Genomic DNA, 27,161 nt, shown 5'->3' on the forward strand with positions numbered 1-27,161 from the left:
ACCCCACTCCCCACACCAAAGCACCACAACTTAACCTCTTTTAATGGACAGGAGCAGCGCTGGCATCAATACTTGGGGGGTTGACTTGTGCAAGGCACCCTCCAGGTGGATCCGTAGCCTGGAAGAGAGGAGCGGGTGTGCAGGCAAAATGATCTCAGGCTGTCCCCTCTGACTTTCTTGGCTACTCTGCATACAAAGTCACCTGTTGCCTGGGGGCAGCCATTCTGGCAGACTGCCTCAGTGCAAGAGAGATGGGGAGCAAAGCCCATTGCATCAGCTTTGCTAAATGCCCAGCTCCATGAGGAACCTCCTATCCCTGAACTCTTGCCCCAGCTGGCCATGACAGGAGCAACTGTTTAGAAATCAGTGCCTGAGTTTAGATTTGGATTTTCTCCTTCCCGCCCAGTCCTTCTCCCCTTGTGTATCATTTTGTTTGTTGTTGTTTCTGTTTCTGTTTTAGCTTGCTCCATCCTCCAAGTGACAGCCCTTCTGATATTTGAAGATGGCTTTCATATCACCTCTCAGACTTAGAATCATAGAACTGCAGAGCTGGAAGGGACCACGAGGGTCATCTAGTCAGGAGTCTTTTTGGCCAATGTGGGGCTCTAACCCGTGTCTTCACTTATCCAGGCTAAACATCCTCAGCTCCCTCTGCCATTCCTCATAAGGCTTGGTTTCCAGACCCTTGATCCTCTTGGTCGCCCTCCTCTGCTCACCTTCCAGCTTGTTGGGTTATGGATATGCTGGTGCTGGTGCTGACAGGAAGGAGGTTAAAGACCATTTTGAGCAGATCCAGCACCTTCTCTGCCTTGGCTTTTAAGAAAGAGGGTCATATCAGACAAGAGTCAGAACACCGCTGATGTTTAAGTGTGAGGGTTAGAGGAATTAATGCCTCAGAGGTGGAGAAGGAGGCTGAAGTAACAGGAACACGGAGACACACTTTCAGAGCAAAGTCAACTCCCAGGTGACCTGGAAAAGTACCTTCCTCCCCCTCCCACCATCTGTGGCCCATTAAACCTGGAGCAGCTGAGCAACTTTTCCTCCAATCTAACACGCAGCACTTTGGCCAAATGGCAAGGCAAGCAAAGAGGACATCAGAGATGGAAAGCGGCAAATTGACGAGGTCGCCTCAGCCCCCAGCAATGCTCCATGGGCCCCAGAGAATAATCCCAGTTGTTAGCCTGGAGCCCTCTCCTCCACGCATCCCAAACAGTACATGATGATGCACGCAATGCAAATGATCAACCCTGAGGTTAAATTGACATTCAGGGCCCTGTGCAGCCCGAGATTAATTTTTTCAAGAGGGAGAATCACATTCTGCTTGCAAAAATTGCCTTTACACTGTGTGCGGAAGTCTCCAAAGCCAGAGGAGAGCTCAGCAGTTTTCCGGCAGTGAAAAGGCAAGGTCAGATTCCCCTTTGTATCTCTGATTGCTAGCAGAAGGAGAATAAATTATGCCAAACGTGTGCCCCACTTGGCCTGACTTAGATGGGCTGCAGAACTACAGCCATCCTTTGCTCAGGGAGGAAGTTGGGCAGAAGACCCATAGCCCTGATTTAAGTCAATGGGCTCAGCCCAACACAAGTAAACTTGGTTCTCAAATCAGAAAGCCTTAGAGATGTTGAGAAGGCAGCAATTTCTGTCCTGTCCTGGGTTCATTGCAGTCAGTACTGTTTCTGTTCAGCTACAGTTCAGCTTTGAATCAAAACTATTGCAACTCTCTCACTCTCCACTACAGATGAAGCTAATGCAATTAATTATGGAATTAGCTTCAGTGCATTTCAGTGGAAGGCAAATGTCAAAAACAATGCAGAAAATAATGTAATCATTTATGTAGCATCTGCGGACTACAGAAACAACAATAGAATCATAGAATCTCAGATGAACATGCACACTGCAGCAATCTCAGTAGCCTGAAAAGGAGACTGCAGGCAAATTAGGATAACCTCTCTACAGCCCAGAATCTTCCTGACCCTGTGAATTAGATGATGGCAGACATCCGAAGCCAAGTTGCTACCTTGTATGAAGAACACAAGCAAAGCCCTTCTGGATCAGGCCAAAGGATCAGGGCCATCTAGCCCAGCATCCTGTTCTCACAGTGACCAACCAGATGCTTCAGTAAGAAGTCCTCAAACATGACTCAAGTGCAACAGCAGCACTCTCCCCTTCTGTGCTTCCCAGCAACTGGTATTATTACTCAAAGGTAAACCGCCTCTTTGTGCATCCAACACACCCAGAGCAGCTCTTACCCCTTTGCAGATGGCCACTGCTTCCTTGGACATAGATTTTGGATAGGCTACATTGTGCTCCATGATGGACTGGAAGAGTTCGTCTTCATCTTCACCTTCGAACGGTGCCTACAGCATTGGGGAGCAGAAGGAGGAAAAGTTTTAGGGCTACTCGGATCTGGTGCGCTGCAATCCATTTCTGTATCACGGAGATAGGGAGCTGTCTGCAGGCCATAGAACTGACTTTGCCAACCTGATGCCTTCCAAATGTTTTGGATGTCAGGTCCCATCAGCCCCAGCCAGTGATGGGAGTGGTAGTTCAAAACATCTGCAGCTCACCAAATTGGTGAAAGAAGGGCAGGTGATATAACGGGCAAAGTAGAATGTAGTAAGCAGACCAGGTGGCATGTACATGCTTCCCCTTTCTTTTTTGCCCAGACTTTCTCCAACTGATGCGCCCTGATCTTCCTTAAGCTTTACTTTTCATTTCTCCTTCATCTCTTTCCCCCCTTTCCCTTTCAGAATTCAAGTCTACAGGTGGCTGCATAGTTTGCAAAGCTCCTAATGACAGTCCTAAGCGCTTACCCAACAATGCTGCTGGGATTCTACCCAGAAGCCAGGCATCCAGCACACAACCCCCATTTATTGTGATACTGTGTATGGCTTCGATCCCATTCAGACTTGGAGACAGGCTGGGGGTTTGGCTGGGACAAGACACTGACCACCAGCCCTCAACCCCCAGCTTGGAATGCTGTTAGTCTTTGCTTCATACACATAACCCTTCCAGAAGCTCAACCAATCAGGCCATTCCAGAATCTGGGTTGTGCTCAATCCCTTGGACCTCACTGAAAACCCCACAACCTCTGCCCCCCCAAACCCCCTAGTCTGATTTCCTTACCTGCCCAGCCAGCATTTCATAGAGAAGGACACCAAAAGCCCACCAGTCCACTGATTTCCCATAGGGCTGGTAAGCGATTATCTGCAAGACATTGATAACAACATCAGAGCTACAGGATTACACACACACGCACACGCACGCACACACACACAAACACACACAGTTTTTGGCCCACTGTCTGTCACAAGGCAAAAATTATTCTAACTGTTGCAGGGACAACAAGCAGATTTCCTGCTGACAGTGGCGTAGCGTGGGGGGTGCAGGTGGGGCCGGCCGCACCGGGCGCAACATCTGGGGGTTAGGGTTAGGGGGCGCAAATCCACGGGTTAGGGGGCGCAAATCCACGGGTTAGGGGGCGCAAATTACTTGCCTTGCCCCGGGTGCTGACAACCCACGCTACGCCACTGCCTGCTGACTTCCCAGAGATTGCAAGCAAACAATAGGATTAGACACTTAGCAAGAAAGACCTGAGCCATTCCTGAACCTCCAGCCTCCTTTCTTGTGAAAGACCAATGGGCAATTCACGTCCACCGCCACTGCAGCCACACAGCCCACCGCGCTGCCTCTGCCATCAGCATCAGTGCCGATTTCCGGCAACATCCCATGAAATCTCACGAGATCCATCACGCTCCATAAGATCTTGTGAGATTTTGGTGAGCTCTCGCTAGAAATCGGTGCTGATTCTGGTGCTGCTTCTCTGCCGGTGGCGGAGCTGGGATGGGTGGGTCACCCATGGGGGCACCACCTCGGGGGCTTCCACTGCCTGAAGCCACTGCTTCAGCCTGCTTCATGGCCAGCCCTGTCATTTGCCCACCTGCCCACAAAACGGAGTGCTTCCAGACTGCCTCTACTTCTCGGTGTGATTCAACCACATATTAGCAAATCCTGGTTTTGCGAGTATTGTTGATTGGGAGGTCTTGTGCAAAAACCCCACTTTCCCCAAAGAGTAGACTTTTTCCAACAAGAAAAGTGGCCGTGAAATGCACTGGAAAGTGTGCGATGAGTACGCTGGCTTTGATGCAAAATCAACTAACCTCCCTGCAAGCAAATCAGTACAAATGCCCAATAAGCAGGTCATCTGGGATCATGCAATGTGGCAGGCATTTCTATTTTCTGATTAATTTCATCTCTCTCTTTCCTGTTGCAATGTGTCTGTGGCCTGGTGCTGCCTGTCACACAAATTGCAATATGGGTGTTCATGTAGGAAATGTTAATGGATCACAATATGATTTTGAAAGGGTGAAGGTAGGAGCTGGAGGTGCGCGAATGTGAAAATCCACTGTTTTAACTCATTTGCCCAGAGTGGACAAATGGTTGAGTTTGGGGAGGTCACTTCAAGTGCCCACAGAGGATCCCCATTTCTTTGCCGTTGTGCAAGAAAGTTCCCATTGGGAGAAATATTGCCTCTTTTCGAGAAAGAACTAGAGTACTCCATGCAGCTGTCAAACTCTTGTGCCCAGATCAGAGCTTTTGGGCCGCGATGAATGGTCTAGGAGAAGCTTCTCTTGGTGATGAAGACGACCAAGGCTGTGTATATTTTCCAGCAATTACCGTGCGATTTGCATTTATGTTTGAATATATGAATCTTTTCGGAATAGAAATCTGTAATTAGGATGAATAAACGACGAAACGGTTTTGCATTAAGTAACAGATGGCAGTGCCTCGGGCTTGTCAAACCCCATACGCTTAAACGAGGCAAACAAATGGGGGGGGGAGGCAGAGTCCTTCAAAATGCAGGCTCTTCCTCCTCCTTTTGCGTGCTTTGGGGCATTCTGTGTTGGCCCTTAATATGTTTTCCTGGCAAAACTTTGTCTGATTTCTTGCTGCTTATTTGCGATTTCTTCTCCACTTACATAACTCTCTTTTTCTGCCCTGCAGTTCCTTGGGCGATTTGTAGCAGAGACTTGGGTCAACTGCTTTGGACATCTCAAACCTTTATTTTCCATTATTTATTCATCACATTTACCTCCCATCTCCTTCAAGGAGCTCAAGGTGGTGTATGTGGTCCTCTGCCTCCCCTCACAATAACCCTGAGAGGTAGGTCAGGCTGAGAGATACTGACTATCCCAAGGTAATAGCTGAGTGGGGATTTGAACCCTGCAGGCGTTGGCGGGGGGAGGCCTCAAAGAAGCTCAGAAGTAAGGCTGGGAGAAGGCACTGGTTTCCGTTCCATCCTCTGTTCGTTGAATGCTGCTTTGTTTCTGTTCTGCTGCAGTCCGGCTTCTGATAAAAACGACCTTATTCATCTTCCTTCAGCATTCCCTCCATCGAGGCTGAGCTGGACAAGTATTGGCAAGGCAACTATGGCAATGGCTCACCAGGCCTGTTTGCTGAGCACACTGCTTTATGGAAATGAGTCGTGGGCAGCTTACAACTGTCAGGAGGGACACCCCAATGCCTTCCACATGCACTGCATCAGGAGGATTATGGGTAACACATAGCAGCACAGAAGTCCAAACAAAGATGTGCTATCCCAAGACCTCATTCCCAGCATGTTCACACTCCTGTCTCAGGAACATCTTGATCATGTCTACAGAATGGAAGATCCCCAAGGATATACTTTATGGGGAACTGGCTTCAAGCACCAGGCCCATTGGCAGACCAACTCTGCACCACAAGGGTGTCTGCAAATATGACATGAAGGCTGGCCACATCAACCCTGCCATGTGAGGATCCCTTGCAGACAACCACAGTCCCTGGAGAGACAAGTTGTGTATCCATAGCAGTGACCAGAGGAGAAACGGCTGTTGGGAGGAGCGCAGAGAGAAGGAAGCCATGGTGCATCTGCAGCCACAAAACTGGGCACCTTCACATGCCCCAGCTGCAACGAAACATGTTTCTCCCGCAGCAGTCTCTATGGCCACAGCAGGCTCTGCAACATTCCAACAGCTTGACCTCACCCCCAAAGGTGCCCTCCTCCATTGTCTCCCAAGACAGACGGATGCCAACCAACCAATGGGGCAATTCTATGTAATTCTGTAATTAATTGCATCCCCCAACACCATTCATTTCAGTGCAAAGGAAACACAATGTAAATAGGTTGGGGAATAACCAATTATGCGTCATTTGCAGACTGTAAACAACAGCAGCAAATACCGATTGTATTCGCCAGATTGATTTCCGTTCTGAACATGGGATGAATAAGCGAACATCAGCAATCTCTGCTCCTGTTCCCATTGGGATTCTCCAGCTTCTCTACTCAGAAGGCAGCAGAGCTGTTTGACATTGGACTCTGATCTCAGAGGGCACCATACAACCTCTGGACTGGCCAGCTGCAAATCCAAGAAGCTTTTCTGTTGGACTAGCAGAATGGGCGTAGCCAAGATTTTTGTTGGGGGGTGCGTACCTTTTCTTAGGAGGGGTAGCCTTTTTTAGGGTGGGGCAGAGCCTCAGTTTGTTATGTATTTTATTGATTTTTATTGATTTGGGGGGTAGTTGCCTCCCCTGCCCCCCAGGCTATGCCCATGACCAGCAGAACAGCAGTGTGGTCCCCATAGATTCATGCCTCCTGTTCCAGCTGTTTTAATGAAGCAGCTGTACTAAGTTGGACCTTCATAGAATCCACCCAGCTTAGATTGGACTGAGGGAACTCCATTGTCCAGGCCACATGGAGAGGCCAAGCAAGGATGGAGGGGGAGAGGTATGAAGCATCATCACCTCTGCATTTCCTCGCTTGGAAGAGTTCCTGCCTCTTTTCTAGCCTTGGGGGGAAACCAGGTGTAGGTCTGCCCACCCCGGAGAAAAATGCATTAGAAGCACTTGTAGGAAATGGAGGCCTGTTTGTACACCAGTGGGGTGTGAAGCTTTAATCCCTCCAAACAGCCCAGATAAAAGTTTATGGAGCTTGCTGCACTCCTGGCTGTCATTAGCACTCAATATAGTCATTTTGGCACCAAGGAGAAATCCCCAGAATCAATGAGATTAAGGGAAGGGGAAGCATGAGATCCACTCATGCTCGGAAGTGCAAAACCTGTTCATTTGCTGCAAAGTGTTATTCCTGGCTGCCTTCATCTCGGGAGCACATCTGTGATGTTGGAGGAACAATGGGCCACTCTTTTGTGTGTATCAGAACAATTATTCTCCAATGAAATGAATGAAGAGAACTGAAGGATGTGCAGTTTGGAAAACCTTTGATGGGGAGTTATAATTGCCTCTGTCTCTAGTCCCTACACCTCCAATCTACGGCAGGGTTTGGATTAGTTGCCTACTTGCCCACCACCACAAACCCTCTCGTTCCAAACACATTTAAAGTGTTGGTCCAATGTTGGCAGAGATCCCCTCATTTGACAACCTTTCAGATCCCCAGGGTTGTCACCAACCATGTTCTCCTCAAGAGCAGACCCCTTGAAATGGATGGCTCCAAGTTACTCCTCTGCATTGATTTCAGTGGGCCTCCTCTGAATAGGACTAACATGAGATCAATGAGTTGCAGAATTGTATAGTTGGAAGGAACAAAGAGGATCCTCTAGCCCAGCGGTTCTCAACCTGTGGGTCCCCAGATGTTGTTGGACTACAACTCCCGTCATCCCTGAGCTCTGGCCTTGCTAGCTAGGGGTGATGGGAGTTGTAGTTCAACAACATCTGGGGACCTACAGGTTGAGAAAGGCTGCTCTAGCCCAACCCCCTGAAAGGCAGGAATCACAACTAAGTGTCCTTTTGAATCTGATGCAAAGGTTTGGGAGATCTGAGTCCGCGCCCATCAAGGGCATTCTGCTTGAGCTTCACAGCACTGGCCTGGAGACAGCGTAAGTATGGCATTATTCCAGAAGCTAGGCCAAAGTTTGTAATTTAGTTAGCTCCTTTAAATATTCCTAGGTCCCTTTTGCACATTGCTCCAGGTGGCTTATATACCAATTTCGCATCTACTTTCACAAACACTGCAGTCTGTGGTTTTGTTCTCTGTTCGTTCCAAAGTAAAAACAATGAATTAAAAGCCAAGAAAACAAGCACTTTGGAGATGATGCCCAGTTGCCGACCAAAGGTGGGGAGGGGGAGGGGGAGAGAATGATGGTTTGTTCTACTCTGAAAGCGCATTAATCATGTGTAGAGATCCAGCCACATGCTGGCCAGGCTCCCATATTAATCTTGGCAGAACAAGGGGAAAATAACGCACATTAGCCTAGTAATTAAACGTCTCCCTGGGAAGGAGGAACACACAAAGTGGTTTAGCATTCACAGGCACTCCTCAGAGAGACAGGAAGAGAGGAGCGATGTCCTGATATGCTACCAGCCACGGATATCAATATAGCATGCCGCGGCACTCCATATCTTTAGAGCCATGGCTCCCAAATCTTTTTGAGTCCTGCCACTTTCGTTCCATAAATTCATCAGTGGTGGACTTTGGGCTCTCATGTAGAAGGTCCCAGGTTCAAACACCTCCAGGTACGGCAGGGAAAGTCCCTGGTCTGAAACCATGAAGAGCTGCTTCCAGTCCATGTAGACAATATTGAGCAAGCTGGACTCATGGTCTGACTGGGTATGAGGCAGCTTCCTAAAACAGAGACCCAACGACAAATAGGAGAGATCCGGTACTGAGCAGCATCAGGCAGCTTCCTTTCTCTTCCCATCACAGAACTGTAGAATTGGAAGCAACCCAAAGCATCATCTGGTCCAACCGCCTGCAGTGCAGGAATCACAGCTCTCTTCCATAGCTCAGGGGATGGGGCACCTGCTCTGCATGTAGAAGGTCCCAGGTTCAATCTTGCCAGGGACTGGCTGGGTGAGGAAGAGTGCTGGGAGCTGCATGCCAAGAGCTCCCCAGAGAGGGCACAGGAGAAGAAGACTTAGATCCCAAATCCTGGTGGTGGGATACCGGCCACACCTCAGAGGAGGGGACAAGCAGGGAGGTACTAGAAGCAGGAAGCATGAGGGATCACGGGGAGACACAAGCAGGCAGGTGACTCAACACAGAGCAGGGTGATGAGGTTTCCAGTTTGGATGCAGGCTCCAACAGAGATGGCAGAGGGGAGCTAGACCCTGCATCTTTCCCATAGCACCAGTAGAACAGCCTCTCAGCTGAAGGCTCTCTGGCCCCATTGACTCCCAGAACGCAAAGGATGTTACATGTTGCTGAGCAACGGGCCAGACAGGCACAGAGAGAGGCTCCTGGGGTTTGCTGCAGCAGAAGATTACAAGAGAGGAGCCCTGACTCAGAGGGGTAGAGAGAGAAGGAGAGGCTGCACACCAATTCGAGCAAGTTCTTAATGGGGGTGTGTGTGTTACCCTTATGAGATTTCTTGTATTTTTCCCGTTTCTTAATAAAGAAGCTGAACTGCATGTTAGCCTCACATCTCCCTTTCTGACCTGTGAATGACCTGATCATCCTGTCAGCCCCTTGACAAATCTCTAGCATCTTTGGGGGGGGGGGCTGGGAAAGATTCCCTGTCTGAATTGCTGGAGAGTTGCCAGCCCGTGTAGACAATATAGTGCAGGCCAGAGTCAGGCCAACAGTCCATCCAGAACAGTGCTGTCTACACTGACTGGCAGTGGCTCTCTAGGGTTTCAGGTGGGAGTCTTTTCCCAGCACTACCTGGAGATACCTGGGATTGAACCTGTGACCTTCTGCATGCAAAGCATGTGCTCTGCCCCTGAGCCACAGCCTCAGTTACACAGAGCAACTTGTGATTCTGCAGCCAAAATCTTGGCGCTTCTAACTCATTTAAAAATGAACTTTGTTGTTCATCAAGCACACATGCTTTGATAAGGAGACCATGGGCTGTAACTTCTAACAATTTAAGCATCCACTAAATTGTTGCAGAGGATCAATTGTCTTTATTCCCTTGGTAACGGCTTGTTAAGGTGCTAAAAATAAAGCAAGCCTGCTCCTTTCCTTCAGAGCACTTATGGAAATTTAACTGATGCATTGATTAAGATTTCTTCAAGCCCAAGCCTTTAAAACAAACAGCATTTGCCTAAACTATATATTAAAAAAGCTGAAAGTTACGGAATCGTATTATTAATACTAAGGGTGATATCCAACACATGTCATACTCAAGAGTAGACCCACTGAGATTGTAGTAGAAAAATTAGGGGTTGGCTTCTGCAGCCCAACTCCTCAAGGGGCTCTGAGTCCCCTAAGTCCATGATCGGTCAGAGAAGAATGGACAGAGGCACGAACCAGTAGAAGGAAAGCAAGGAAGATCTTTATTTTCATGTTGCAACAGAGACCCCTGTATCCTTTTAAAGACTTTAGAAATTGCCCAACCCCTTAGCCAAAGACCACCCAAAAGCATCACACTCACATCACAGAAAGAGGCAGTCTACAACAGAAATTTGAGAGTGTGACCTGTCTCCTGTTTGTCAAGATACCTGATAATGTTTGCCCATGGGCATTGCCAGGATTCTTGTGGGGAGGGGCAGGCCTTTTGTTGTGGGGGGCAGAACCGACATGATCGATCAGTTAAGTATTTCTATTATTTTACTTGATGGGGGGGCAGCTGCCCCCCTGCTCCCGCCCCCCGGCTATGCCCATGCAATCGCCCCACCTTGGCCGGTCTGGATCATTCTTTTTGAAATTGTAAATACCCCAAGTATTGAAACCATCGTCACAGATCTCCCCTATTCATATACAAAATGTGCTCTTTCGGTCAGATTTGAAGCGTAAGTGAAAAGAACTATTGGGAAAGGTTTCTCCAAGATGGCTTTTGGGATGTTCTGTGCGCTAAGTGTATTTTTCTCAGGGAATATTTCCTAAGTTTTGAAAGGTGGAGGATTGGCTTTCTGTGGAGTGTGTGTCCGCTATGTGTGTGCACCCTTAAAATTTAAAACAAGTTCAATAGATGTAAGCAAGGGGACCTGGGTCTCTCTCTCTCTCTCTCTCTCTCTCTCTCTCTCTCTCTGTTACTCACCTCGGGCGCAATGTAGTCTGGAGTGCCACAGAAGGTCTTGGTGGTGACGCCATCCCAGATATTCTCTTTGCACATGCCAAAATCAGCAATCTTGATATGCCCCTCGGAATCCAGCATCACGTTGTCGAGTTTCAGGTCGCTGGAAGGTAGAGAAGGCTGGCAGGTAGTTTAAGGGGGGACAGAGCAGAGAAGGCGACCCCCAGCAATGAAAGTACCAATCCCCTCGAGCTGAGCAAGCTTTTTATTTTACTATTATTGTTGTTTATTTATTTGCTAACAACAGCAAAAGTGCAAGCATGGCAAAAAACCCCCGAAGACTCCAAAACGTAAACCATAAAAACCCACAACCTGGAAGGACAACTTGTGTAAAGATACAGTACAGTTCCAAAAGGATAATAAAGTATTAACTCATACAAAGATTCCCTTTACAAATAATAAAATCAGGGGTCAGCAAACTTTTTCAGCAGGGGGACACTGTCCCTCAGACCTTGTGGAGGGCCGGACTATATTTTGAAAAAAAATAATGAATGAATTCCTATGCCCCACAAATACCCCAGAGATGCATTTTAAATAAAAGCACACATTCTACAGTACTCATGTAAAAGCACGCTGATTCCCAGACCATCCGCAGGCCGGATTTAGAAGGTGATTGGGCCGGATTCAGCCCCCAGGCCTTAGTTTGCCTACCCATGAATAAAAGATTTATACAGTGTGGAGAATAAAGGTTCTAGATAGGCTTAAATGAGCCAGATATTTGCATATACTGGAGGCACTGAGTGACCAGGTGCCTTAATATTTGTATAAGAAATAAAACCATGCCATTTATTTTTTTATACATGGTCATTTGAGCTCTGCCCTTTGGATACTTTTAAGTTCATGAGCTATCTTTTCAAGAAGGGCAATTTGCTGAGCAAACAAAACACACCCAGCTACCCTCTGAAAGCTGCACATCTATGAACTTTGCAAAGCACGTAGAATTGAAGAGCTAGGAGGGACTCCCTAGGGTCATTTAGTTCAACCCCCTGCAATGCAGGAACCCCTTCTCTGAAGAAAAAGTGTGCACCCAAAATAAAACCTCCGAAAACATAATGCTGTGGTGTAACTGCACTTGTAATGCTGTGCGCAGTTCTGACTGCTGCACACATCGAAAAGAATGTTGTGGAGCTGGTTCGGAAATAGGCAACCAAAACTGTTATTATTATTATTTTTATCAATTAAATCTCTATTCTGCACTTCCTCCAAAAGAAGCCCAGGGAGGCAAACCCCAAAGTGATAAAACAAAACAATTAAAAATAAAAATATATTTAAAGCAATAGAAAACATTTTTAAGCAATCTAAGCACATTTTTGATAAATTAAAATCATGTTAAAAATGATCAAGGGGTTAGAATGAAAGGAAAGGAAAGACTTCAGTGTTTGGGGCTTTTAATTTAGATTAATGATTGCTAAGAGGAAAGCGAAGGAAGTGGGGGAAATTATGCACGAGTTGAGCTAAAACCCCAAAAGAGAAAAGTTTTCTCCATGTCTCAAAAGACTAGAAGCTGTGGGTGTATGTTTTTAGGACCCACCTTAACAGTGGCGTAGCGTGGGGGGTGCAGGGGGGGCCGGCCGCACCGGGCGCAACATCTGGGGGTTAGGGTTAGGGGGCGCAAATCCACGGGTTAGGGGGCACAAATTACTTGCCTTGCCCCGGGTGCTGACAAGCCACGCTACGCCACTGCACCTTAATTGGAAGTGGTTTTTAATTGCTTTCAATGCTGTAATCTACCCTGGCACCTTATGGTAACAGGCAGGAAATCAATGAATGAAGGAATCATCCATTGAGTATTGGGCAACTCAGAACAGACAGGGACTTCTTTGCACAGCACATAGCTAAGTTCCAAAATTCATAACAAGAAGATGCAGTGACTGGCCCAAACTAGACACATTCGTGAAGAAGGCTATCAACGGTAGGGTTGCTATATTTTGAAGAGCAAAAAAGAAAAGAAAAGAGGACACATTTGCTGACATCTACTTTTAACTATGGATCTCTATGATGACTCTCATCATGAAAAAGAGGACATGTCCTAGAAAAAGAGGGCATATGGCAACCCTAACAACGGCTATGACTAGTCATAGCGTGGCTCTGGATATCAGTTGCTAGGAATCACAGGAGGGAAGAGGACTGCAGTGCTCAGATCCAGTCCTCTGTTAGAAGGGATCTCACAGGGAAGCCATCTAGGTGAGGGTGTCTTCTACTTAAGGAGAAATAAGCCTATACAGGGAGAGCAGGAAAAGGGGGTCTTGTTCCCCACTGTGGCAGTCCCTAGTGTATTTCTGTTTAAATGTAATTTACATCTAGATTAGCACATTTCACATTTAGATTAGCAAGCACATGCAAATTGTATGCAAATTGATGCCCTTTCCCCGTCTTGGTTTTTTTTTTTTGAGTGACGCATTTCCGCATTTCCTCTTTTTCAGGGTTGGCCACACTGTCACCCTCCCATCCTTCAGCTTTCTCCTTCACTGATGTGACTGTCTGCTTTGCATAAGTGAACTGATAGTTCTCCAAACTCCCTGCTGGGTTGTGGAGGCAGCACAGAGGATCCCTGGCTGTCGGACAGCTGGATTTCATACCCCTAAAGCTACACCCCCAAATTTGGGGGCGGGGCAGGGAGGCGGTCTCCCAGGTGGCTTAGGGGAGACAGGCAGGTGTTTGGAGAGGGAGGGGGACTGCTGGAGCCTTGGATGATCTGCTACTGCCGGGAGGCAAGTTTAAAGGGGGAGATCATTCCCTCCTTGTTGAGAACTCTCACTCTCTCACTCACCCATCTGCTGCTGCAAATGCGAGGCAGCAGTTATGGGCAGAGACAGCCCTTCTTAGGGGAAGGAGGAAGCGGTCCTTTTCAGCATCCAAGGAAAGTGGCAGTGAGCTTGTTTGGCTCTGGCAGGAAAGCAGCAACCATTGCTTTCCACCCATGATCCTACAGGGCACACCTAAATGCGTCCTGAGTAGATCCATTTGATGAACAGTATGAAGGACCCTGTGTGAAAGACAGGGAAGGAGAGATCTCTCAGTGTGAGAGGCTGGGAGAAGATAGGGATGCTCCCAGGTGAGAGCTGGGGACACACATCTTTTTCCATCTGGGGAAAAAAAGTTAAGATACGTTTCTAGAGAAGATCTTGTATTCGTCTATCTCTTTTCCTTTCTTTTTACACTTGATCTTAGCCAAAAGGCCGAGAAGCGATCTCTTTTCCTTTCTTTTTATTATTGTTTGTGTAGATTTGTTGTTGTTGTTGTTTAGTCGTTTAGTCGTGTCTGACTCTTTTTGACCCCATGGACCAGAGTACGCCAGGCACTCCTGTCTTCCACTGCCTCCCGTGGTTTGGTCAAACTCATGCTGGTAGCTTCGAGAACACTGTCCAACCATCTCGTCCTCTGTCATCCCCTTCTCCTTGTGCCCTCAATCTTTCCCAACAGCAGGGTCTTTTCCAGGGAGTCTTCTCTTCTCATGAGGTGGCCAATGTATTGGAGCCTCAGCTTCAGGATCTGTCCTTCCAGTGAGCACTCAGGGCTGATTTCCTTAAGAATGGAGAGGTCTGATCTTCTTGCAGTCCATGGGACTCTCAAGAGTCTCCTCCAGCACCATAATTCAAAAGCACCAATTCTTCGGCAGGTAAAGGTAAAGTACCCCGACTGTTAGGTACAGTCATGGATGACTCTGGGGTTGCGGTGCTCATTTCGCTCTATAGGCCGAGGAGCCGGTGTTTGTCCGCAGACAGCTTCTGGTTCATGTGGCCAGCATAACTAAGCCGTTTCTGGCGGACCAGAGCAGCACACGGAAACGCCATTTACCTTCCCACCGGAGCAGTATTTATTTATCTACTTGTACTTTGACGTGCTTTCGAACTGCTAGGTTGGCAGGAGCTGGGACCGAACAATGGGAGCTGACCCCGTTGTGGGGATTCGAACCGCTGACCTTCTGATCGGCAAGCCCTAGGCTCTGTGGTTTAGACCACAGCGCCACCCGCATCCCTTTGTGTAGGTTACCTTGTCTTTTATTGTATTCTGAAAAGTGTTAATAAAACTCTATAAAAAGAAGAAGAATGACCCACTGAGTTCCATGACTTAGAAACCTAGAACTGTAAAGTTGGATACGACCCCAAGGGTCATTTAATCCAAACTGCAATGAAGGAATCACAGCTAAAGAATACTTGACAGATGGCCATCCAACCTCTGGTTAAAGCCCCAATGAAGTAAGGTCCACCACCTTCCGAGGGAGTCTGCTCCACTGTTGAGCAGCTCTCACCCTCCTGGTGTTTAGTCAGAATCTCCTTTCTTGCCTTCTGAATCCATTGATTCGGGTCCTACCCTCTGGAACAACAGAAAGCAAGCTGACCAGTGAGGTTGGGTCCTGTTTGCTCTGTTCTCCAGGCCTCAACTGTTGATGGGCAACATCAACTCCATCTACCCACCACTCTCCTTTCTTTGAGCTGAACTTGGACCAGGCAACCTTCTGCAAAACAGGACATCTGGCCACGCGAGTCGTGGTTTCTGGCTCATGCAAGGCCGGTTCATTGTGATAGCTTAGTGTGTTTGACTGCTACATCACTGGCCGAAAACCAGCACAGAGTCAGGCAACAACTAAACATAAATTTGTGCTGGATTTAAACCACTAGTTCCAATTTATAACTGTTTTCGATTGGATGTTTTGTGATGTTCGGTTTTTAGAATCTAAAAACTTGTTTTGGGTCTCACTCATAATGCAACACGGAAAAGTTAAAAAATAATAAAAACTAAAAACAAAATGCATAATTTGCAGCCATACTGCAGATTTATCTGGCATTTCTACAACGGTTCCATGGGTTTAAAACATGACTTAATTTGTCTACAGTTATTTCCTTGATTCATTGGCTATTTTGCCCTGTTATTGCTTCAAAACCCAAAGGATATTGTCCAGTTCAGTAATGAAAGCCAAACAAATGCTATGCATATTTTAAGCATTCTGCATTTTTGTTTTTCTCAGGGAAAATAAATGAAAACAAGCATGAGTTATTTCTATGCACCCCCAAATAAGATTAAACCCTATATTGGCAATCAGTCATATGGACTAGAAACTTGATTTTTTAAAAAAACAAAACAACAACACGCAATTTTGCGCCCAGTATTTTTAGCTTGTACATGGAATAATGGCATGCAGACAAGGCTGGGTATCCCACTTCTTCCCAGCCCAAACCACCCCTGGAATGACTCCTGCAATTCCATAATGGTTCTTTTTTAGGGGGATGGAATAAGAAGGGACTTATTTGTCCCCTAACATGCAGGCATCACCTTCTTTATGAGGCATGAATTCCTTCAGGATCAGTCCTTTGATCCTTTGATGTGGCAGAAACACCCTCACCACCACCACCAAACAATGGGGGCAAAAATCACAGGGGGAATGCAAGTCTCAAGGTTGTCTGTTCTGCTCCACTAATAGAGAAAAATGCTCTTAATTCTCATCAAGCAACAGCAGTTGCAAAACAGAAGAGGGGACTCCCCTCCCCACATGCACACCCAAGGGCTGCCAGAACTGTCAATCTCCCTGAACAGCTCTTACCCTCCTGGTGTTTAGTCAGAATCTCCTCCCTGCTGGGCATCACTAGAAGTAAAATCTCTGAGTGGTGGATGGGTGGTTAGTCCTTGTCTCCAGGGCCCCTGCATGCACAGCAGCAGGCAAATTAGCTAAGAACCCCCACAATTTGGAATCTCCACCAAACCTGTGCCAAAGTTTTGCAGTTTTTGTGCAGCGTTGTGCTGTGAAACCCCACATTTTGCAGTGCCCCACATACTGAGTAATTGATACATCAAACACAGGGTGATGTTGTGGTCTAAACCACTGAGCCTGTTGGGCTTGCTGATCGGAGGGTCAGCAGTTCGAATCCCCGCGACGGGGTGAGCTCCCATTGCTCTGTCTCAGCTCCTGCCAACCTAGCAGTTTAAAAGCACACCAGTGCAAGTAGATAAATAGGTACCACTGTGCTGGGAAAGTAAGTGGTGTTTCCATGCACTTTGGCATGGTGTTCCAATGAGCCAGAAGCGGTTTAGTCATGCTGGCCACATGACTCAGAAAGCTGTCTGTGGACAAACGCCGATTCCCTCAGCCCGAAAATGAGATGAGAGCCGCACCCCATAGTCGCCTTTCACTGGACTTAACCATCCAGGGGTCCTTTACCTTTACTGTACTTAACATTAACTACAAACCCCAAAATGTGGGATCATCTGCAATCCTGTGCCAAAGTTTTACAGTTGTTTAGCAGCGTTTTGTAGCGATAACCCCGCATTTTGAAGCACCCCACAAATTGAGCAACTGATACATCAAACATGGACAGGAACAGCTGGCCATTGCACTCATGCAGTAGCCAACGACATGGCTTTTGAATTCTTGGCGCCATTTTCTGGGACAACAACATCATTCCATTGTACCTTTAAGAAGAAAGCTTTGCCTTCAATGGGGTACAGGCCAGGGGGGAATAAACAGAGACAACAGCATACAGAAGGCAGAGCAGAGCTTTCAGAAATGTGCCTTAGGCAGCAATCTTTTTTAAAAAATGATAAATACAGGTGATACCAAAGTGTCTTTATTTTTCATCTGTCAAACGTTGGTGTGGTGGTGCGATATGCTATAATGTCAAACACTTGTCTCTCTCTCCCCACAATTCCTGGTGGCTTTCCCCAGAGCCAGCCAGCTGTTTACAGGAGGGAGCTAGATATTCTCCAAGGCTGCTGAGCATTTTGTGGGGGGGGGGGACGCTACTCAAAGAGAAGAGGAAGGGGGGGAGGGAAATCAGGGGTGGGTGGGATAATGCCTTCTGCATAGATTACTGCTCTGGGCACCCTAGCAGCCGAGAGCCTTCCAAAGCCACGTCCTGGAATGTTTAGCAGCCAAACAGCAAATGGCAGGTTTTTACAGCAAGACTCCAGACAAATCACTTCTGAAGTGCCAGCTTTATGTGTCAATGATGAGGCAGCGCCGGGCCCTCCCCGCACTGCGAGCTGCCAGCCGTGGCTTGTCAAGCAAACCGAGATTTAAGACCACGAGCAAAGGGAAGCCTCAAAGATGCTCGATCAGCCGGCTTCCCTACAGAATCCAGGAGGGGGGGGGAAACACACACAAAACACCACATTTGTTCGCAAGGCACTGGCACTCGGAAGTCTTTGGCTCTGCTTGATGGAAATGCACTCCATGGACGAGGGCCAAATGGCCACCCGAAAGGCAAGCTGGTGGCTTTTTTAGAGCACCAGGAACCACGTCCCCATGCGGAAAGCCTTTAATGCACACCTTCAATGCCAATCACCTGTCAAACAGGAGGGGAGGTGCTGCTGTTGCTGCCTTTCTAGAAGCCCGAGAGAGAAAGCGTGCCCACCTACCGATAAATGATTCCTTTGTTATGTAAGAAGAACAGGCCAATGGCTATCTCAGCTGCGTAGAACCTGCAAGTAAAGATTAGAGGAGAAGAAGAGTGATAAGGAAGGGAGGCATCTGGAAATGGAAAGCTTTGCTATCTAATTACAGCACAGGGCATCCAGTGTGGAGGGAGAAAGTCCATCTGCCTGCCCCCCCATAACCCAAGGGAGACTCTTTGCCCCATGGGGCCCCCAAGCCATGTTTGACCTCTTAGCCTGAGCTTTATATTAGGGAGTATCCAACTTACACAGCGTGGGGCTCCTTAAACCTTCCAACCTGTTGAATCTGGTACATGAGATCACCGCCGTTCACATACTCCATGACGAAATACAAGCGGTCCTAGAGAAGGAGAGAAGAGGAGAGAGAGGCGTGAAATGTAACAAAAGCCCGGAGGCAGCTAGTGCCCATTGGGACTGGTAGGGCAGGAGGCAAGGAGGCCAGCAGCAGGTGGCACCAGAGCGAATGACAAGCAGACGCTGAGTGCTACAAGCAGCTACACTGAGACTGAGGAGGAGGAAGCTGGCAGCCAGGGACGCCCTCTAAATGGATTGTAAGAAAGACAGCAGGCAGGTGGGTGTTGTCTGGGTGCAGAGTAGGGTTGTTGGGGCAGTGCCCCATTGGCCCTAATGTCCTGCAAATCACCCAGAGAACAGTCAGCAGATCCCTGTAAAGGTAAAGGGACCACTGACCATTAGGTCCAGTTGTGACCGACTCTGGGGTTGCGGCGCTCATCTTGCTTTATTGGCCAAGGGAGCCAATGTACAGCTTCCAGGTCTTGTGGCCAGCATGACTAAGCCACTCCTGGTGAACCAGAGCAGCGCACAGAAATGCCGTTTTACCTTCCTGCCGGAGTGGTACCTATTTATCTACTTGCACTTTGACGTGCTTTCGAACTGCTAGGTTGGCAGGAGCAGGGACCGAGCAACGGGAGCTCACCCCGTTGCGGGGATTCGAACCGCCGACCTTCTGATCAGCAAGTCCTAGGCTCTGTGGTTTAACCCACAGCGCCACCTGCGTCTACCTGTATTAATGAAAAACTCTCTCTCTCTCTGTATACAGTGGTACCTCGCAAGACGAATGCCTCGCAAGACAAAAAACTCGCTAGACGAAAGGTTTTTCCGTTTTCGATTTGCCTCGCAAGACGAATTTCACCTATGGGCTTGCTTCGCAAGACGAAAACGTCTCGCGACTTTGTTTCCTTTGTCTAAAAACAAAGTCATGTTTTGTTTATAAAGTTAATTTATTTTCCCTTCAATTTTTGAACTGCTCTTTACAGTATGTGTGACTTTAAAGAGCAGTTAATAAACTGTTGTTGTACCAAATTTGGCTTTGTTTGGACTTTTTTTGACCATAGGAACGCATTAATTGATTTTCAATGCATTCCTATGGGATTTCATGATTCGCAAGACGAAAAATTCACTAGACGACAAAACTTGCGGAACGAATTAATTTCGTCTTGCGGGGCACCACTGTATATATATATATTAGAGAATGGTGAGAACGAGTAATTTGGATTGAGGCAGAAGTGTATGAATGAGTAAGGTGGGGGTAGGGGGGGGGTTAAGTCTGTTTTCTTGATCTAAATTGCCCATTCTGGAACTGCTGTACGTCCCATGGGGCTAAACACACAGGTGCCTCTATATGTTTAGTTGCACATACACAGCAACACAGATCCGACTTTCCTTTTAGCAGCTCAAGCTTTTTGTAAGTTTTAAAGTATTCACCTCCCCCCACAAATTTATTGCTTCACCTTTTTGTAAATTGCGTCGAGGGTTTGTTTTTTAACAATCAAGCAGTGTATGAATTTTTATGAAATAAACAAACAAATAAGTCAGCACACATGCCCCCTGCCCCCCATTTTATCATTCACAACAGCCCTGTAAGGGAGGCTATGTTGAGAGATAGTGACCGGTCACTCAACGAGCTTCAGAGCTGAGTGGGGATTTGAGGCGATTCCTCCTCCATCTCCACACTGGAGGGCTGTTGCTGCCAGTCAGTGTGGACAATACTGAGCTAGATGAATCAAGGTCTCAGGGGAAGCCAGCTCCCTGCAGTCTTTGTTTTGACTGTGGAGGCTCTGATCTCCTTTTGGTGGGAAAAAGATGGTGCGCACATTTAATCCACTCTCATTTTATCCAGGATCAGGAGGGTCACTCGGGAGTAGGTGGAAGGCAAATCCAGAGGCCCCAAAACACCTGGGCAAAAAAGTTAATTCTCTCTCCCTTTGAGATGAAGATTTGAGATTTTCATCCTTGCCAGCAAATGGGAAGAGCAGCTCTGGCTGAGACTGCTCTCCTCCAAATCAAAGCGCTTTGTACTCAGCACCTGATAATACCCTCTGCTACAAATTTTGATTACGTTACCAATATGATTACCGCTAAGCTACAGGCAGGTCTCCGGGAACTAATCCTCTGCCGACACACTTCAGATGTCAGAAAGAGAGACGTGCAAAAGGAAAAGCTTCGCTGCATGCAGGAGTTTCATTAGCGAGCGCAGAGAAGGGCCCAGCCCCACTTGCCTGCCACTGCAGCAAAACGCCTTTCGCAAAGCCAAATGGCTGGCTGACATTTCAGTGTAATCCTCCGTGCTCATTGTAGGAAGCCTGAAAGGACGGGCCTTGCGCTGTGCCTATCGCTGCCTCCTCTCCTCTTCCTTATCTGCAGCCAGCCCCAAACAGTTGTGGAAGTAATGACTGCTCCCTTTGCAAGCGGTCCCCCCAATGCCTCCGTTTATTTCGGACCGGATGTTCCTGATGATTCATTGCTTTAGGGCAGATGGCCACAATCTGGTGCCCTTCAGCTGTTTTTGGAGTTCAACTCCCACCAACCCCAGGCAGTAGAACCATGTGGTCCCTTCTTCATCTCTTTCCCTTCTTTAGTCCTCCTTATGGCCACAGCCTCTGTCCTTGCCTTCCACCCACTCTACCCTGGGCTCCCTTAGCCCCCACCATCTACTGAGCACCCCAACATATCATCTCCAGCTCCTCTTCCTGCCAGCAAGACACAGTTCCTCCCATCTCTCCTAAGCTTCCCCATGTTGTCCAGTATCGCATGGCGGCTTTGTCTGGGATCAAGGCAAGGATGCTCTCTGTTCAGCTGAGATTAGGGGCTCCCAAACTGTGGTCCATGGACCACATGGTGCTTGTGGGAAGATGAGTGATTGCAGTGGCTACTCTGTGGTTCTTAGAACCTGGTGTTCTGCCCAGAAGGTGAGTTAGATGGATGGGGTGGAGGGGAGTTTGTTGGCGATATGGCAGGAGTAAGGGAGGAGGTCCTTGAAAGGAGTGGAGGGGATTAGCAGCACAGTTAATGGGAGGCTAGAACGGAGGCATTTAATCTTGATTCAATGACAAATCACCTAGCATCCAGCACAGCTCACTGCAATTTCTTCAACAGACAGAAAAACCATTAAGTGGTCTGCCAAGACCCTCAGCAATTTTCAAGTAGTCCATGTGGGGAGTGGGGGGGGGGCTGGAGTGTGAGAACTGCTGGCTTGGAAACTGTGCAGGATCTAGGGCAGAAGTGTGTGAGCGTGTAGGGATCCTTACCATGGTTTGGAAGCAAGAATGAAGCTGTGTTAGGAACGGGGGCTTCCCAGCCAGAGCGAGCACCCGCTTCTCCACCATGGTGCATTCCACATCATCGTCTTGGATGACCACATCCTTCTTGAGGATCTTCACAGCGTAGAGCTCATCGGTCCCTTTCCTTTCAGAGAGCATCACCTGGAGGAAGACAAAGGTGGTCACAAGGGAGATGGAGAATGAGCAGACCTCCTAGGCTGGTGCTTTGGCTGCTACTCTGCATGCCAAAGTAACAACATCACAGGACGGGTGAGGAGGTCCTTGGAAGCCTTGCAGGAGAAGGACTGTGAGCAACATCATGAGATGGGTGTTCCTAGGACCAAGGTGGAACTGTCAAGCAGCCTTGTCTGTTTTTGCGGTCGGGTTTATTAATGTAATCTTGTTCTTTCTAGAGTCCTGAAACATTGTTGTTTTGCCTGTTGTTATGTTTGCTATAGTGTTGCTGTTTTATTGTGTTATTACAAAATTGTTTTGCAGCGTTTGATTCGGAATGCATTCCTGTCGTCTTGGTTGTAAGTCCCTTTGAACGTGACTTTGTGTGTGGAAAAGCAGTGTACAAATAAAACGATGAATTTATTTTATATTTATTAACACACAGCAGGTGCTTTACCACAGAGCTACTGCTTCCCACTAAAAGTATTGCAAGATGCTAGTCCTCATGGTTCGGATGCCATCTGGCACAGGGCTGGCATTCAGCAGCTCTGTGTGATGTTTTGAATTATTATGAAATTATTGAATTGCATTCATTCCTTCATTGTTTGCTTTACTTATACGCTGCTATGCTTGGTTATAGTGATTGTATTGCTTGCTGTTTTTTTAATGCTATGGTGAATATTGTGAGCTGCAACAACATTTGTTGTTGCAAAAGCAGAATACAAATATAAAATCAACTCAAAATCCAATAAAGCTGCTCTCAGCTATAGTCCTTTCCAAAAGACACAGGAACAGAAAAAGGTAAAGGTAAAGGGACCCCTGACTATTAGGTCCAGTCGTGACCAGCTCTGGGGTTGCAGCGCTCATCTCGCTTTATTGGCCGAGGGAGCCGGCATACAGCTTCCGGGTCATATGGCCAGCATGACTAAGCCGCTTCTGGCGAACCAGAGCAGCGCACGGAAACACCGTTTACCTTCCCGCTGGAGTGGTACCTATTTATCTACTTGTACTTTGACGTGCTTTTGAACTGCTAGGTTGGCAGGAAGTTGCTTTATACTGAGTCAGAGCCTTTGTTCATCCACACCATTGGTCAGTCTACACTGACTGGCAGTGGCTCTCCGTGGTTTCGGGCAGGTTCCCTCCCACATCTCCCTGGAGATGCCACTGGGGATTGAACCCAAGAACTTCAGCATGCAAAGCAGATGCTCTACTGCTCCAGCCCGTCCTTCTGTGAGTGAGATTGAAGAAGTTCACCCATGCCCACTTGGCAACCCCTCACCTGCCCATTTGGCTGCCCCGCAAGCCAGCCCACGCCTCTTCCCCTGTGTGGAATAACTTGTCCCCCTAATATTTTAAACCAGTTGTGGCAAGCTGCAGATTTATTTATTACAATAAAACCGAGCCGCAGAGCTTCCTGCCAACATAATTTTCCGTCGTTAATCAAATCAAGCCGAAGGAAGGCTCCCGAAAAATGCCAACAACACCCTGCCAGTTATTAAGATACATTGCTTCAATTTGTTGTGGTATTGCTTTGGAAATCAACACGGCCACCACCTCCCCCCACTCCCCAACCTGCTCACTGGCCTGTGGTGTTCAAAATGGACGTCATATTCCCTGGAAATGGATTGTTTTGCCACACAGTCGATCGCCACCTTGGCAGGGGGGATTTCCGGACCACCTCGCCTGACTTTGATCTACTCTGCCCCAGGATCCTTCCGATCTGCAACATCACATCCAGCCCACCCCTATGACCTCTGAGCCTGCTCATCTGATTCTCTGGACCGGTAGCTCTAGAGCAGATTCCTGGTCTTGCCTTTGACCTGGGCAACTCTCCTGCTTCATGTGGTCTGACTGGCTACTAGGCCTGGTGCCCCCTTCTTGCATTCTACTTACTTTGCAGTCGTATTTATTTATAGGCAATTCATACGCAGTCACGGAAATTGCATATTCATTCGGTAACACAAGTACTCCCATATTCAACACCACGAGTTAATAAAAGTTAAAGACAAATGCTGAAAGAAAAATAAAATTCTAAAGCTGCAAAATAACCCCACTTGCCTGGGAGTCAGCCCTCTTGAGTTTAATACTTCGGAGGAGGCCTGGTTAGGAGTATCCCATACAGTGGGGACTGGGGGACTTGTGGCCCTGCAGGGGTTCACAGAAGCATAGAACTGTAGGGTTGGAAGGGATCCCAAGGGTCATCTAGCCCAACCCTCTGCAAGGCAGGGATCACAGTTGAAGAATCCATCACACGATTCATTGTTGGACTCCAGCTCAGTTGATAAAGCATGATTCTCTTAATCACAGTCATGGGTTCAAGCTCCAGGTTGGACAAAAGATTGCTGCACTGCATGGGTTGGGCTAGATGACCCTCAGGGTCCCTTCCAACTCTATGGTTCTGTGATTCTGTGAACTCCTGCCAGCCCCTGCAGCCACCAGGGTCAATAATGAGGCATGATGGGAGTTGGAGTCTGGCAAGATATGGAGGGTCATAGAGGTTCTGCATCTTTGCTTTAAAGCTACAAAAATCTAATACAGTGGTACCTTGGGTTAAATACTTAATTTGTTCCGGATGTCTGTTCTTAACCTGAAACTGTTCTTAACCTGAAGCACCACTTTAGCTAATGGGGCCTCCTGCTGCTGCCGCGCTGTCGGAGCACGGTTTCTGTTCTCATCCTGAAGCAAAGTTCTTAACCTGAAGCACTATTTCTGGGTTAGCGGAGTCTGTAACCTGAAGCGTAAGTAACCTGAAGCGTATGTAGCCCGAGGTACCACTGTACTGTGTCAGATGAAATCAATATGCCAAAGCTCAGGCAAATTTCTGAAAACTACAGAAGACAATATTCAGTGATCTTTGAAGTGGTACAATGGGACAGTACACCAGGCTGTCAAGCAGAAGGTTGGTGGTTCGAGCCCACCCAGGGACAGCTGTGGGCAGGATTCATTCATTACATGGGGTTGGACTAGATGACTCTCAGGGTCCCTTCCAACTTTGCAATTCTATGATTACATGATCTACAAAAATCATTTAAAAGATTTTTAAGATTGAAAAGACGAGCCAATCTTTTAGTGCATTGCATTATGGGAAAACAAAGATGGCTGTGCAGCTGAGGGAACTACCCATCCAGATAGGAGAAATCCCAGTACAGCAACCTACCAAGGGCCCCCGAAAGCTCTGGAGCTGTCTGCTGGCCCCTAAATAATTTGTTCAAAGTACAGCTTGGGAATTGCAGACAGTGGTTCACAGCTCTATAGTGGCACCTAGTGACCAAAAACAAGCATTACAGCACATACAAAAAAGAAGGCAAAACGCTGCCATTGGTTATCATTCAGAAATTCAGCATTCTGCCCTCCCCCCGCCCTAAAACACGCACATACACTGCCAGAGGTCCACTCCAAACCAACACAACAACCCACAGAACAAAAACTTCATGTATCACCTTATAAGTCTTTTGCCCTGTGGACTGGATGGCAACTTCAGTGTGTGGGGAGGTGATTTTAATGGGGGAAATAACCTGGGGGGAGGGGGGAATTATATAACCCCCTCCTTGCAGCCCTAATCTAAATCAGCACTTTTCGATGTCCCACCCTAAACCTGGTACCAAGAGCGATGCAGATTCCAAACTCATCACGTCCAGTTTGGTCTTTGGACTGTCTGGCAATAAGATACATTCAAAAAAGAAATTGGATGTGTTGGGAGAACATTCCCCGGAGTGTAAAACACAAAAATTAAAATTGATTATATTTCAAGATGAAAGCAGTCCCCGGAGAGCAGGCTCCAGTCACTGTAAATAATTCTCTAATGGTTCCCCAACGCTGCTCAGGCAATCGAATTTGGCTCCTGAAGGGTGAACATCTCCCAACAGATGGGGAGACGGTGCCCAGGGCTGGTGTTCGCTCCTTGCAACCTTTGCAAGAGAGGAAGAGGCAGCCATTTCCTGGAGTGCAGAATTAAATGGGGGTGGGGTGGGGGGGTGGGAGAGGCTCCCGAGGGCTTGCTACGGCAGCCCATGTTTCATGCAGTAGCCTTTGTACAGCTTGCAAATGTGCGACGCCACGCAGGCAGAAAGCCAAACCATTTCACACAACTGCAAAAGATAGGAGGGAAACAAAAACCCATGCTTTGGCACCCAAAGAGAGATACTGGCGTACAGCACAGTTTGCTCACGAGAAGTAACTTGCACAAGGGAAGAAGGAGGAGGCTTTGGACAAAGCTCAGTCGGTGGAGCAGGAGACTCTTAATCTCAGGGTTGTGAGTTCAAGCCCCAAATTGAGCAAAAGATTCCTGCATTGCAAGACGTTGGACTAGATGACCCTTGTGGTCCCTCCCAAGTCTACAATTCTATGATTCTATGTCTGGACAGAAAGCCCTGCCAGGCAGCTGCATTCAACTTGGGGTACAAAGGTAAGAATGAAAGAGCCTCAGAAGAGCCCAAAGGGGGCCGACTAGTACTGCACCCTGGTCTCACATATCCCAAAACTGCACCCCCCCCAAAAAAAAGGTGTGCATTGGGGGGAAAGTGGTTTAAAATGATCATTTTTTCCCCCTGAGGTCCTTTTTTAAAAAAATGCAAATTCCCACAGAAGTGCAATGAACTGAAATTTACCAGAAGATAGGGGGAAAGAGGCCATTGCAAGAGTGCAATTGGCGGAGCTGCCTTGAGAACGGTTGTAAGCTGGTGCTGCAGCCTCTCTCAGCCCTTAGTCCTGTTGCAGAGAGAAACAGCGCTGCCCCCCTGAAGGGGCAATGACAAGAGAAGAGTATTCCTGGACCCACTGTCCTCATCATCACTGTCGCCCCAGAAGACACTCTCAAAGCAGCTGTTGTTTCTCCTTCCTTGCACAAGACGGGAACCTCTAATTTGATTGATCCTCTCCATCCCCTCTCTGGGCCTGCGAGGCTTTCCAGTGCAATAAAATCAGTGGCCAGGTTTGCGCCATCTCCACCGAGACTCCTATCTAGCTTTGCCTGACTCTCTCCAGCTAAGTGAGGGGAATGCTAATCTTGCAGATGCAGCCTCTGGTGCCA

At 47.7% G+C, this 27,161-nt stretch overlaps 1 protein-coding gene across 2 annotated transcripts in view; it reads right to left on the minus strand.

Moving 5' to 3' along the window:
• Positions 1 to 27,161, minus strand: part of PRKCB (protein kinase C beta) — a 187,370-nt gene that overhangs the window by 31,590 nt on the left and 128,619 nt on the right. For both annotated transcript variants that reach the window (XM_082199358.1, XM_082199357.1), the window contains exons 10-15: positions 21,947 to 22,120; positions 18,647 to 18,738; positions 18,363 to 18,425; positions 10,974 to 11,112; positions 3,127 to 3,207; positions 2,250 to 2,357 (exon numbers count right to left, since the gene is read on the minus strand). In XM_082199358.1, coding sequence (XP_082055484.1) covers positions 2,250 to 2,357; positions 3,127 to 3,207; positions 10,974 to 11,112; positions 18,363 to 18,425; positions 18,647 to 18,738; positions 21,947 to 22,120 — 657 coding nt within the window. The remainder of the gene's footprint in view (positions 1 to 2,249; positions 2,358 to 3,126; positions 3,208 to 10,973; positions 11,113 to 18,362; positions 18,426 to 18,646; positions 18,739 to 21,946; positions 22,121 to 27,161) is intronic.

The sequence above is a fragment of the Podarcis vaucheri genome (assembly GCF_965113315.1).
Source record: "Podarcis vaucheri genome assembly, chromosome: 14".
NCBI lineage: Eukaryota > Metazoa > Chordata > Lepidosauria > Squamata > Lacertidae > Podarcis > Podarcis vaucheri.